This window comes from Urtica dioica, chromosome 1 (genome assembly GCF_054948205.1).
Source record: "Urtica dioica subsp. dioica isolate 48M chromosome 1, U.dioica_male_clone48M_v1_H2, whole genome shotgun sequence".
Lineage (NCBI taxonomy): Eukaryota > Viridiplantae > Streptophyta > Magnoliopsida > Rosales > Urticaceae > Urtica > Urtica dioica.
The window spans coordinates 3,920,826-3,935,570 of record NC_142756.1 but is presented as its reverse complement, the minus strand read 5'-3'; the positions used below and the strand labels follow the sequence as shown (position 1 = coordinate 3,935,570).

Sequence of the window (14,745 nt, the reverse complement as noted above, 5' to 3'; positions counted from 1 at the left end):
TGTTTAATTAATTTAACTAAAGGGCTGTATTAAAAAAAATAAAAAAATTCCACCCCGTCTCACGCTACACTACAGTGAGCAGTTTTTCACACACTTCAACGGACTCGAATCCCAAATTAGATTCTCCTCCAATCAGATCCTCCTGAATCAGAGACGGCGTTTCCATGGGATAACATTCCATCCACCCACGCTCTCCACGCCGCATCTAAGGCGACGCTCTCAAACCAATCGATTTAGTACATGATCGTGTTTCACACGCGTTCAATTGAGAGTGTGGGAATCATGCGCATCAGAACATCCCACACGAGCCGCACGTGCCATATGAGATAGGTCCCATAGAGTACAGTCTCGCCTTGCCGACATTACTCTCCTCTTCTTCACTCTCTCTCTCTCTCTCATTTAAAAACACTCTTTTTGACTTCTCTGTCTCGGCGATTAGAAAGAAAGGTATGATTGGAGTTCATCAGTTTTTTTTAATAGATTAGAATTCTTATATATAGTTTTGCGACCTGTTTGTATTATCCGATCCGTGATATTTCATCATTTGGACAAATTCCCTTTGTTAAATCCCATTTTCACCTTCGAGCTATTGTTATAAAAAATCCTCGTGATCTAAGTAACCTGAGATATATTTTTTGTTGTCCGTGTTGGTTCTTTAATCTCTGGAAATATTTATTTTCTTATTGCAACTACTCAGTAGTACACACAACTAAGAGATGAATAAAGTAATTCACAAGAAAGAAAGAAAGAAAACAAATGCTTTGGATTGCGAAGATATTATAGAAGATAAAATGCTTTCACTAAATACTAAAGGCTAAAACAAAACAGGCTGTTCTGGCAATTTTCGAGAATACATATGGATCATGGACCACCAGAAAAAAATAATATTAGACAAACCTAAGATTTATCACATAAAAGAAACTATCCCAATGTGATAACGCCTATTATCTCTGACTCTTATCCTTTTTTGTTTCTACTCCCAAAAGAAAATGAAGTCATCTTCATTCTAGAATAAAAAAAAAGTGTTGCATACAGTTTTCTCTTTTTATTTTACATATTTATAAGCCCACACTGAAGCTAAATTATCAAGCACGTTCTTCTTTCGATTCTGAGTCATTAAACTCAATTTAATCCAAATCCAAGACTTTTGTTTCTCGGTTTACTTTCGAGGCGTGACAATAAGGCAATGCACTCGGGTAGTTTCACCGCGGAAGTTACATGCTTATCTCCAAAAGCAACAGAGAAAGATATATACGATTTCTTCACTCACTGCGGTTCTGTTGAGAATGTCGAAATCATCAGGTTCGTGCGCGTTTAATTACCGATAATCGCTCATTTGTTAATTCCTTGATTAACCAAAAATTCGCGCCATTTTCGGTTTTGTTTATGTTCTCCTACTTGTTGATCTGATACTAGGATTTTTCGAATTTTGTTTTATTTGATTTACGAGTATTTGATTGACGTCAACACAATATCTAGAGGTATAGAGTTTAAATTGCCCACAAAGAGAAACAATGTATTAACATTGCAATAGCCTTGTTTCAAAAAATAATAACACTGCAATAGCATTTGGTTCTTAACATGCTCTGAATTGATGTTAAATGCTTTTCAGTTATATTTTGAATCTGTGATCAAATTTCTCTAAAAAAAAACTCCTTACACTGAGACATTTTGTACACAATGTCTTTTAGATTACTCTGCTTCTTTCAGATCCTTTTTTTTTTACCTTATATTGAGAGCCAATACATGCATTTTCCTTTACACAGATCTGGTGAAAATGCTTGCACGGCGTACGTGACTTTCATTGACGCTTACGCTTTTGAAACAGCTCTTTTGCTCACCGTAAGTGGAGTTTTTTTTTTCTTTCTATTTTTGTGCATTCTAGTCTTGCTTATATTTTTGGTCCATCCCCCCCTTTTTTTTTTTTTTTTTTTTTTTTTTTAGGGAGCGAAAATTGCAGACCAATACATCCACATTGCCCCTTGGGGAATGTACTTAGCCGAGCCCGAGCCTTGGGGAGGTTCTTCGTTGAACTCCGAGCACGACTCTGCTTCAATGGTACGCGCTGAATTTCCGGATATAACCCTTCGTTTGATGAGTCCTAAGTCAAAATTAAATTGTCTAAATGCCCGCTAAATATGTAATGAGAAAAGAAAAAACTGAAATCTTAAGGTAACGATTCATCGAAGATTTAAAATGCAATTTCCTTAGATTTTATTTGAAGCGTCGATTGTTGATCGAAATACCAGCGGAAATTTTATGAAATTTAAAATTTCGACATGAAAATATTTCGTAAGAGTTTTGAATATTTTTTTGTTACTTTGTATAAAATGAAAAGGCACATATTTGAAATTCTGATTTCATTTTTATACCAAAACAACTATTTCGACATGAAAATCTCGTAAGCATTTTGAATATTCTTTTGTTACTTTGTATAAAATGAAAAAGCACATATTTCAAATTCTGATTTCATTTTTATACCAAAACAACTAATTTTTTTTTCTGCACTTCAGTAGCTAAAAAAAACCTTGGGATTTTAAACCTTGAATTCATGGAAATTTTTTATAAATAAAAAAAAATGTGGGAATTTCAAAATAGCCAAAAAAAATTTAGGTTTCCTTTTTTTTTTTTTTTTTCTATTCATTTCAGCTGCTAATACTCACCGAAAAATAAAGTTCCAACGGCATTTCAAACCTTGAATTCATTAGTTCAACATTTTTTTTTTCAGGCCTACTACGCTAACCACTCAGTTTACATTCCGGCGGAAGCGGTGACGAAGGCACAAGAGGTTGTGATGACGATGCTGTCGAAAGGATACGTGCTCGGGAAGGACGCTTTGTTCAAGGCAAAGGCGTTGGACGAGTCGAACGGGGTCACGGCGGCGGCGGCTGCCAGGCTGGCAGATCTGAGCCGTCGGATCGGGCTGACGGACACGATCAACTCGAGCATGGAGACGGTGAGGTTCGTGGACGAGAGGTTCCACGTGTCGGACATCACGCGGTCGGCCGCCTTCGTGACGGGGACGGCCGCCGTGGCCGTGGCCTCCGTCACCGGCCGGGCCGCCATGGCCGCCGGAACCGCCGTCGTCGGCAGCGAGTACTTTTCCAAGGGAGCCCTTTGGCTCTCCGACGTGTTTCACCGCGCCGCCAAGGCCGCGTCTGAGGTCAACACCCACGGTGCTGAGTGATATGTACACAATAATAATAATAATATAAACTATTCATGTGTAAAAAACACTAGTGTTGATTTCGGTTGTTACCGGCTCGGTTTTCTCTTCCGTCGAAAGTATTTTTTTTTTGGATTTTAACGCCGAAACCCCTCTCACCATCAGAAAACGAAATAAACAAATAGCAAAGAAAGGACAAAATGATTATAGTGGTTCAATCTCAGCGTAAGATCTGCGTCCACCTTGCCGCTGCAAATTCACTGTAATCCAATGGGATGGTGTTACAAAACGAATTCTCTCTGTCTATCTTTCTCTCTGTACCGACTTTTCTCTCTCACTTTCTTTTTCACCCACATCAGAGTGATGGCTACAACATATTTACAGAGAAACAATCAGGGCAACAGATAAACCTGAAATACTCTAAATACCTTTACTTAAAATTTCTGGCCAAAACGACATATACACAGTCGTATGGACATCAGCTCAACGTTGATCTTCAGCTCGTCAGCTCGGCGATGAAATCAGGAATCACACACCAACAGTATTGCCAATAATTTATCAGATTTATAACAATTGCAAAGGGAGAGAATCCTTGGGAGCGCGGATAATAAACCATAGATAAAAATGAGATATATCGTTAGAAGGAGCTGATTAGGGTGACGAAATATCTATTTAAGGAGTGAGCTCAATTATCAATAGTTAACGAAATATATATTTTTTATTTTTGAACTTTAAATATTTTTTCATACGGTCTCTTAAAAAAATATGTATGAATGAAAATAACTTTAAAAAAATAAGTTTTATCTATTCAGAAGGTTGCATGTCTGTCAATAATATTATTTAGTGAAATTACGTTTATTCACGTTAATAAGGTTAAGTAGCAACTATTGATGTTGGGCTTCTTCAATTTATCAAGAAAAACCATTCGGACCCAATTTAAGTAATAAGCCCAGGCCCGAAAGGAGAACTCAAGACCAAGAAAGCACGGCCTATATAATCTCGGGACGAGCTAAATCATTTTCGGCTCAACTCGTCGCGAGCAAGGATATGACGAGCTAAGCCGTTTACCAAGCTGCATCGCTTATATGGCTCAGCCCATTGCACGAAGCATGGCGAGATTAGCCTTTTGAGGCTTAGCCAGTCGTAGAAAACCCCGCGAGCTAAGCCAATTTAGGCTTAACTCAGACCGAACAACCAAAAAAAGATTCGTTCAACGTTCCTTGGATTAACAAACTCGAAGACCAGCCAGCCATACTCCTCTCAATTGCTCCTTTGAAATTATTGTACGTGGTGCACGATGAGACGAATGAGACCTTTTAAACTTGTGGTGTTCTCGAAGAAACGGAGCTCGTCAACCTTCTTCGAGGTTTATATAAAAAAAAGAATGACATAATGAGGATATTTTTTTTTTAGGCGATAGCAATAAAATTACGTATCCGAACTCTCTGATTTTAAGTCCCTATTCGTTGTCTCTTCTTCGTTGAATTCTTGTTTCATTTAATTTTCATCATATTTTCTTTCTATTATGTTCAATAAAAAGCTCAATGCTAATATCCGTTATAATAAAAATCCACTCTTTTTTATTTATTTCGTTATTGTTTGAAATTTATTTGATCTCGTAACGAAAGTGTCACATTAACGAATCAAAATAATTTATTTCTTTCGAAAGATCGAGACTGCTCACGTCAACAACTTAATTTTCAATACTTTAAAAAATAGAGTTTTATGAAAATATAAACAATTATTTTCCTTATAAATGAAGTTGTCCATAATAAATAAAGTTACATAAAGCCCAAAATAGCAAACAAATAAAAAAAAATTATAAACATAAAAAAATGACTATTTACAACTTAAAAAATGATATGTTTGCTGTAAAATCTCAAAGCACGCTATTATTAGAATTTAAGTACAAAAAACGACAATCATAAGCAACTACTACCACTTTATTAAAAAAAAAAAAAATTGCCATTTTAAAATTATTTATGTCTCCTAAAGTCAATTTTTTTTGGGATTGTGTGATGTTTAAAGGATTAAGTTCTAAGAACATCTCCAATGCTTACACTACTATTTTTGTGTGATTTATTTATTTATTTATTTTTTTGGTGGTCTTTAGTGATCACAACTATTTTGGCGTGATCTTTAGTGATTCCATTTACACACTAAATTTTATTTTAATTTTATTCTACAAATATACTTTTAGTTTAACTATCTACGTACTAATTATATGTCTGATCTAAATTATATACACTTCCATTATCTAGTATCAATTTATTAAATTATAATAATAGTTCTTGTATTACTATAGTGTACAAATTATACCAAATCTAGTATTTTGGTGTTATCATTGAAACATCTCAACTCTATTGATGAAAAATTTAGAGTTCCCCATTGAATTGAAGATGGTATAACTAAGTCATAAAGACAGAAGTATTATGATTTGTTTTATGAAATATGTAAAACAAAAATGAGAATTGTTCAATTGGCCAAAAGGAATAAATTTTATGATACTTCCTCTTAAAAAAGTTGTGCTACTTTCGCTAATCATATAATTGTCATGTTATACATGAATTAAATGATAATTCAATATGATGTATAAAAATAAAAATTAAAAATGGTATGACAATAAAAATAATTAAAAAACAATAGATTTTAACATGTTTGTCAACACAAACTTCATGATGTTATTGTCTTATTTATATTAGATTAATTAAATTTTCAATTGCGTTCTTTCAATGGCATATAATTAACATGCTGAAGTTACCAACAATAATACACTTAAACGACCTCGTTTATATTTTATTTGGAAAAATTCAATTCAATAAAATATCTATATCGACCAACTTATAAAACTAGTTGAACCATTCACTTTAAACCGATTATTGTTAGACGTTGAATCTTGAAACAAATGGGTTTTAGTATTGTCAACCATGGACTTCTCAAACAAAAGGGAATTTCTACGTCCTATTGACATTTTGGCCTCACGTGTCCACCACTAAGTACCAAATTGCGTATTACTCTTCTTTTATATCTTTTATATCCCAACTAAGTATGTACTTTCATAAACTAAAAACTTCCCAACCAAAAAACTTAAGATACTAAAAAAAACATACTCATGCCTTTTACATACACTTTCAAGACCCGATTATAAAACCAATGTACGTTGCCAAACACACCTCTCACTTAAGTTATTACGGCCTTAAAAATTCAACCACCTCGCTTTTATGTATTGATAATATTGCGCTTTGAAAGCTACGTGACACGTTACTATCCGTTTCCCAATCACCTAATTTGTCGTATCAAACTTGTATAACATGTAACCGTGGACACTTAATTTCTTGCTAACGATCATATCACATCTTTTTTTCTTTTTTCGTAATTTCCCACCAAGGAAACTGAAAACGAGTGTTACGTACTACATAATATACCAACCATGCTAATCCAATAGCGTATAGATAATTTCCTTTTAATAAAGCTTACCAAGTTAAAACAATAAGGATAACATGACATCAACAAAAAGTGGCAGTGTTAAAACAATAATACGTCAAATGTCATTTCCGCGAAAAAAAAAAAAAACGAAGGAAGGAATTAATTAGACCCATATTGTGGAGCATTAATTGCACATGTTAGTGGACAAGGAGAAAGGAGCAATAATTTTTGGTTGCTTATCTTTGTTATTTACCTTCTTATTTGCTAGTGACCCAACCCAATTCAAATGGGATATGGTTTTGATTAGAATTCAGATTATTAGTGTCACTTAGCCTATCTTATGCGATTTCATGGGGTCTTTTAGAGTTAATTTCTCGAGGCCCATATGAAATTGAGGGTTTGAATTTGAAATGTAGAGCAGGTGAAGTGTTTTTTTGGAACTCGATTTGTATTATTTTGGTATCACTACTTAGTGGTGCCACTTTTTGCGTCAAGGTCAGTTTGTTAATCGTATTAAATTTCATAAAGTATGTCCATGTGTATTTTAACACCGCCGTTATTGACTCGTCTTTGAAACAAACCAGCTTCCAAAGTTTTGTGGAGTCGTAGCTCCAAAAAATAAATAAATATATACATAATTATAAAAATGAAGTCCGGGATTTCATAATTTAACTTGGTCAAATTGGTAGAGTTGGTGAGCATAAAAAATAAAAAATAAAAATTATGTTTTTTTAGGTTGCTTCAGGTTGCAACGCTACGTTATGGTGTCAGATTAAGGCTTAAGTGTGTTTTCATATTATAATATACCAAAGGACTTTTAAATTATGTTTATGACGTGTTATGTATAAACTAACTTAATTATTTCTTGCTTTGACAAAACTCTCCAAAATGTTATGGAGCATATTGTAACATTTTGGTTAACATTGTAACTCTCCAATAGTCTTTGACATATATAGTTGAGATTTGATCTTAGTATCAATTTTGTGGAGGTTCATTTTTATCTTTAAAGATTTATTTTAGAACAAATTAGCAAGGCTTTTAGAAGAGGCTTTCTTCATTTCTAAAACCACAAAAATCACTTGTAAAAGTTATCTAGATGCAATTAGTCGCTTCTAAACATTAAAAGCAACTACTCGTTTCTAGAGTCGCTTATATTAATTTCGTCGCCTACAAATTATAAGTGGCATGTCGCTTCTAAATATATTCGTGCAATGTCGTGGGAATACATTTAGAAGCGACTTTTCGCTTCTAATGTCACTTCTATGTTTCATGGCACGTCAGACATATTTTTAGAAGCTACTAATTGCTTCTAAATTTGAATATTTCATTTTCATATTATTTTTATTTATTTATAACTAATATTATTTAGAGATTTAAAAAATTGAATTAAACAATAAAAAAAACTTTTATTCATCAAAACCAATAATAAAACCGATACATATAATAATGTTACACGGACCTGTAAAGATAAAACCAGTAGCTAATAACTAGTGTACAAACATATATACAAGTACATGATAAAAGTCACTCGTGTTTGGAATGATCGGGACAACTTGGATGGTCTTTGCCCTAGATTCACGCCTTCTTCTTAATATTTCGCGACGACTACTTGGATGATCCCTTTGTTGCAACTCCGATGCTTGTGATGCCGTCTTGGTAGGAAGTCCTTACTGTGCCTCACACATATGATGTGGAGCAACATTCCATGGCTAAAACTCTTGGCTTCACCCGCCCTAACCTGCTACAACCTCTTGGGAATTCCTGGAAGCAATGAAATGCTTACTCTAGGATTTGTCGTCTGGAAGGCTTTGATGAAATTTATCACGGCCACGTGTTGCATCAAGGTGACCTAGACATATTGATCATGTGATGGTGACGATGATTCAATCTCGAAGTCATGAGATTGAGCGGAATACCAAATCTCAAAGATGTGATCAATCAATTAGGTCTCATAAACCAAATCAATGACATCCACGTGATTGACCTTGATTAGAGACGGCGTCTTGTAGTTCAAGGTCTTTTCACGCGTTAAGAGTTTTATTTTATTTTATTTATACTATTCCATGAGAATCGAGAAAACTACTAATTTATTATGTGTCTGAGTTTCTATCTTGTTCGTTCCACTTATTTTGTGAGAGATAAAACTTAGGTTTTGAAATCGTTATTGTATTTCTCACTTAGTGTAGAACTTTGGGAGTGTTTTCGTAGAAATTGGAGGATATCATATACATCAGGGGCAGTTTGAGCTTAAATTCATGCATAGTTTTAGAAAATTGCTCTAAAATACGATTCAATTATATGTTTGTTGTTGCTTAATAAGCTTCTCCTACGTGATTACTCGATATAGCCATCTCTAAGTAAGTAAAAGAGGTTTTTTGTAGTGAAAAATTGGTACATCAAGCAAGAACTGACCACCCAACACAATGTTGAGACTAATATGGGCACTCATAGGCCAACAAATATCAGTTATTTTACGCGCGCTCACTCTAGTTCTGATAAGTTGGGTTAGCAAAAGAAGTGACCATGGTTTATTCTATCTCATTTTTCAAGGCTATGCTTTGCTTGAATGAGAGGGGACGAGGAAGCCATTTATCTTTGAAAACAACAATTGATTACCCGACTCTAGTGTCCATCTATAGCTTTGCTTCCAAAAATGACGGAGTTTGGCAATATTATTATTTTAGAACTTCCTTTGGCAATGATGACCAATTGGATAAGATGTGCTAGGCTTGTTTTGCAATTAACACTTGATTGAACTTGCTCATGACTATAAATCGAAGTTAGTGCTATTCTTTTTTGTAGGTTGACCCCACCAAAAATATGTCATTAGACTATTAATTTCTCAATGAGATGGAGTGTGGTTCATGGAAGAGAGGCTTGTAGAGTAGGTTAGTTGAGTCGCCTTAGTTTAGCCAAGGCGACGACCTTAGTTAAATTTCGAAGTGTTTTATAAAAACTCTTTTATGTTGAAGTTTATTTTATTTTTAAATATATGCTAAAAGATTATTATTTTTAATTTTTGTTTAAATGTATAATGTAATTGATTGTGTAAAACACATAATGTTAGAATTGATAGTAATAATAATATAGTTATCTGAAGATTTAGTACTGAATTTGAGGAATAAATTCACTAGGGACCATAACTCATAAAGGTGGGTTTATTTTGGAATTAATAAAATGCAAATGATTAATTGGTTGGCCGTCCTAATTCAGTGGTTGGGTGGGGAATATATTTAATATTTTTTTGTTCCTGGTTGCTCAATAGCTTTCAGAGAATTGGAGATTACAGCTTATAGGACGGTTTCATAGTTGCCATTTGTTTTTTACTTGGTCGATTTTCAAAAGCTGAGCCTTGATTTTTGACCATGTCATCTTGTATTTTTTTTAAATGAATAAATTGACAAATTTCGCCGGTACTATGTATCAGCCTAGCTCTAGATGCTACCTAGATTTAATTCTTTTTTAGTAACCAAACCAACCACTATTAAGATTGAGTAAAAAAAATAAATCTTGTATCAAATTGGACCACAACAAAACTACTAATCTATGGTATCCAGGTATTAGAAAGGAAATTTGTCGAAATCAGAGAACGATCGTCTCCTTGATTATATAGAGCCAGATTATTATTATATACATTAAAATACGTACACGGTACATAGTATGATAGACCGACAAAAACACTATAAGAGGTTTGTAAGTTCAACTTCAACCAAGGATTGAGATATAGTTTATTTATTTAATTTTTTTTTTTTATGTGACTGACTAACTGACATGACAGCAATGTGAATCAAGTACTCGTTTTTTTACCTCACTGTTTCATTTCAGTGCCAAAAAAAAAAAAAAACTTGGATTCGCGTATACTCTATAAACTATAAAGTAAAATTTTCGCTCTGTTCTTATACCGAAAGGATACAAATCCTTCTTGATTGAGTGAACACAAAACTGTACACAAAAGAACGAAACTCAATGACTCATCTTCATCCGAGTCATAGTCAAGCAGAGAAGCAAAAAAAGAAAAAAAATAAAAAAAAGGTTGGGTTTGTTAAATAACAAAAATAACGAATAACAAAACAAACCTGTGCGTGTGAGAGAGTATCTAATAACAACAAATGGGACACCGAATTAAGCCGTTCTCGTTGCAATCGGGACATCTTTGGAATCCATAATCATCTTCACTGCTTTCCTCTTTCTCTTCTTCTTCTTCTTCTTCCTCTTCCGATTCGTAATACACTTTACAACTTCCCGAACACGTCTCGCAGGGGACGAACCTGACGTCACCGCAGGCCTCGCAGACGCCGGAGCTCAACTCGCCGGAATCGCAGCCTCGTTCGCAATTCTCCAGAAGCTTCTCGAGAAGGCCGTCCTCGATCAGCCTCCGGATCTCCTCCGCTCCACCGATGGACTTTTCCCCGACGAAAACCCTAGGGAGGCCTCCTCCGCCGCCGCCGAGTCGCCGGAGCTCGTCCCGGAACCCGGCGTGCATCGACACGTCGCGCTCGTCGACGCGGACGCCGAGCGCCTTCAGCGCCGCCCTGACATGGCAACACTCCTCGTACGTCTTCCGAACGCCGCGCAGGCTCGTGAAGTACAGCACGACTCTCTCTCTCTCCGCGGCGGCGAGCCACATTGGGGGTTTCGGCGGAGGGCTGTCTGGTAATTTCTCCTGAAACCTCGATTTCGGCGGATCCGGCGGGGATTCCGGTTTCGGATCCCTCACGACGTCGAACGAGAAGCTCCGGAGGTGGATCGGCGACCGGAAGGGGCTCACGTCCTCGAGCCCTTCCATGAGCTCCCAGGCGTTGATCGTCTCCGGCTCTCCCGGCGGAGTCCGGACGGGAGTCATCGGCGCGATCTTCGGGATCTTCCGGTCGATCATGGCGGACCAGGTCTTCGCCTCCACCAAACCGACGGCGAGCTCTTCCGGAGAGTTCTTTGCGTCGGAGTCCTTGAACGCGGCGGCGCCGGTGAGGGAGCCGAGCGTGGTGGAGGTGAGGGCGACGAGGTGGTAGGTGTCGTTTTCCGACTGCGGCGGGTGGTGCACGTGCATCGAGTAGCTTCTCGTCACCGGAGTGTACGGACGGTTTTGGCAGTGCCGACAACGTTTTTGCTGCTTCGAGCTCGCGCACCCCATTTTTTCCGATCAGATGAGAGAGAGAGAGAGAGAGAGAGAGAGAGAGTCAAATGAGGAATGCGATTAAATTGAGTGGAAATCAAGTCTTGTTCCAACATTTGTAGTTGGGAATGTTTTCTTTTTATATATGTATAGGAGGAATATTAAAAAAACAAAGGTGAAAATGAGAGTAAAGTTTGAGAGAGAGAGAGAGGCTGATTGGGTATTAAAGATTAAGAAATTGTTGTTTAAGGGATTAAATTGAGAAATGTGATGATTTGATCGGGCAAAACGCGGGATTCATTGCTTGAATGGCTCCACCCAGGAAACAACGAGATAGTCTATTTCTTAGCACGACCTTTTTTTCTTTTGGTACTTTCTCACGCGCCAACTTATTGAATCGCCACGTCACGCGTCTGACTTCCATATTTCATTCCTTTTTTTGTTTGTTTTTGTTTTTGTGGAATTTGTCATGCTCGTGTAAAAAGAAAAAAATTATTCAAAGTAGTGTTAGATGGGCTTTGTTTGTCAGATTGACTACTTTTGCTTTCTTCTTCTTTCGTTTCACATGGAAAAATTAGATTACTAATTCTCCAACTAATCGGTGATGAAATTTTAATGGAAGGTTTGTAACATAAGCTACATAATCTTCCATTATGTTTGGATAGAATTTCCCTTTCCAAAAAAAAAAAAAAAATTTATTGTTTGGATAGAAAGTTATTTCAAGCGCGTGGATTTATGTTTTGCTGACACACTTGGATGAATCAAGTTTGTATGTTTTTTTAGCAAACATTTATTTCTATTTAGTAGCATATATATGAGAGTTAAAATTAATTAACTTAAAGCAATCTGACATAGCTGGCTTCTCCTGACCTGATGAGTTCCTCAGTTACCTTTTATAAAACAAAAAAAACTAAAAAAACATTCTTCTACAGTTCTACTCAATTGCGTTGTGAAATGATTTTTCTTTTTTTCTAAAAGGTGCATATATTTTTCTTACAATTGAAAAGTGTGTTTCGTTTTTTCCCCTTTTCTCAAGGTACTTTTCCAATGCCAATAATTTCCCTATATTAGTTTTATATGAATATAGGTTAGACTTTTAATATTCCTTCCAAAATTCCTTTCTAAAAAAAAAAATTTCTTATGTAAATAATTTCCAAAAATGAAACAAATCAGAGCTCACGTAACATATCTAAAACTTGTCGTCTTATTTTAACCAGAATGAAACAAACCACAACTTATATAATATATCTGAAGTTGTCTTCTCAACGTGGATCTTGAACTTTGAACTAAGTATTACGGCGAGACAAGATAAAATCGTACGTTGCTTCTCCTCTGACGGCAGATTTTCATTTAAATTTTCGTATCAAACTGGATTTCCCAAATTTTTTTACAGCCACCAAACCGAGACTAAACCTTGATAAACCACGAATCAAGTAGTGGAAAAAACTTTAAAATATGAACCAAGTATTACGGAAAGACATCTCAAATAAAGATGTCTTGCTGTGAAGAAGTTTGGGAATTTGCTACTCAGCGCTTCTTTTATGTCCCTCATAATTGAATAATATTTGGAAAACTCATCATCTTCCAAATCATAAACAAGAACACCCATTTTTCTAGTACCAAAACCAATTTGGTCATTTAGAAGAGGGTTTGGTCCAACACTCATTTTAGACCTCAAAGTAACATAAGGTCAAAAATATATTTTTATCTTAATTCTAAAACATGTTTAACACTTCTAAATGTGATTTTCAGCATAATCTTTTACCTTGGTCCATTGTTGAGACTTTATAAAATCATATTAAAAACAAATAATTGGCTGCGTAGCCATCTTAAACACTAACAATTTGGTTTTATCCAACCTTTCGTTAATTTCCCGTAAATAGCCATCTTGCTTACGTGACATCTTATTAATTGAATTAGTTTTACACATTTGCCCTTATTTATTACGTCCGCTAATTGAATTAGACAGTTTTTTTTTTTAATTTTGAATCTAACCGATTTGGAAAGATTGTTAACGTGTATTTGAAAATTTTCAGCGTTGACTTTAGCTAATTAGTTTCTATTTTCGTGGCAAAAATCTTTGAATTTTACAATTCTTTTGTCTTTCATATATTCATAATTTTAGAACATCCAAAATATTTCCATAATTTTTTTCAGTTTAATTATTTACACGAATATACTGTAAATATGTTTTGTATTTACAATGCATTTACGATGAAACAATTATTATTAACTGTAAATCAATGTCGTATTTACAATACTGGATGGAATTGACCAAAAATAAAAAAAATGGTCATTTCCTATTAGCATATATACATAATATTTGTGCGAGTTGTTATAAAAAAAAAAAAAAGGTCATTTATGTGTATTTATTGAGTTTTAAATCCTCTCTCAATTTGTGCGACTAATTATGACTGAATATTTGTTTTCCATTTAAATTAATAGGCCGAAAATAATGGGCGGGAATTCGGCTGGGGTTATTTTAGTCATTCACGTCTTTTAACATGCTGTAAATAGATTGTTGTGGCTATTAACAGAAAATTAACAAAAGGTTGGCTAAAACCAAAACCTGTATAGCCGTGTGGCTATATACCTATATAACCCTATTAAAAACCTAAAGTAAAAAGCATCATACTTAAAAGTTCACAAATCTATTTTGAGCTTTTCATTATTGATAATACACTAAGAGTGTGTTTGGTTGGAGTTAATAATATTAATCAAATTCTCATGAATCCTTAGATTACATTGTTTGGTGTACATTAATTTAAAAAAAAATCTCAAGAATGTGATTAATTAGGTGATAGGATTACGTTAAAATGGGGTAATGTGAAAGGAAACGAAAAAAACATATTGATGGTAATGAGATTATTGTGTAATGTTTCCAAAGCCCTCAAAAGGAAAACCATATAGAATAAACATATTGAAAGTAAATAATAATAAGGATAAGTTACACCGCTGTCTCATCAACTATATCACTCATAACGTTTCACTCTTTCAAATATGAAATACTCTGAAATCCTACATTGTAGCAAACATAGTC

The 14,745-nt window shown here is 35.1% G+C and overlaps 2 protein-coding genes across 4 annotated transcripts; one reads left to right on the top strand and one right to left on the bottom strand.

Moving 5' to 3' along the window:
• The first annotated feature begins 350 nt into the window (after window positions 1-350).
• LOC149406516 (binding partner of ACD11 1-like) lies at window positions 351-3,277 on the top strand. Of its 3 annotated transcripts, none has more exons than XM_089607378.1 (5): window positions 351-447; window positions 1,144-1,302; window positions 1,767-1,842; window positions 1,945-2,058; window positions 2,729-3,277. In XM_089607378.1, the coding sequence occupies exons 2-5, from the start codon at window positions 1,187-1,189 to the stop codon at window positions 3,185-3,187; spliced, it is 765 nt and encodes a 254-aa protein (XP_089463504.1). In that variant the 5' UTR covers window positions 351-447; window positions 1,144-1,186; the 3' UTR covers window positions 3,188-3,277. The 3 variants fall into 3 exon arrangements, with proteins under 3 accessions (XP_089463504.1, XP_089463510.1, XP_089463501.1); XM_089607384.1 differs by having other exon boundaries at window positions 362-447; window positions 1,171-1,302; XM_089607375.1 differs by lacking the exon at window positions 351-447 and having other exon boundaries at window positions 455-1,302.
• Window positions 3,278-10,464: 7,187 nt separating this feature from the next.
• Window positions 10,465-11,905, bottom strand: LOC149406515 (Glutaredoxin family protein). Its single transcript, XM_089607369.1, has one exon. It carries the CDS (start codon window positions 11,721-11,723, stop codon window positions 10,689-10,691), a length of 1,035 nt encoding a protein of 344 aa, XP_089463495.1. The 5' UTR covers window positions 11,724-11,905; the 3' UTR covers window positions 10,465-10,688.
• Between the last annotated feature and the right edge of the window lie 2,840 nt (window positions 11,906-14,745).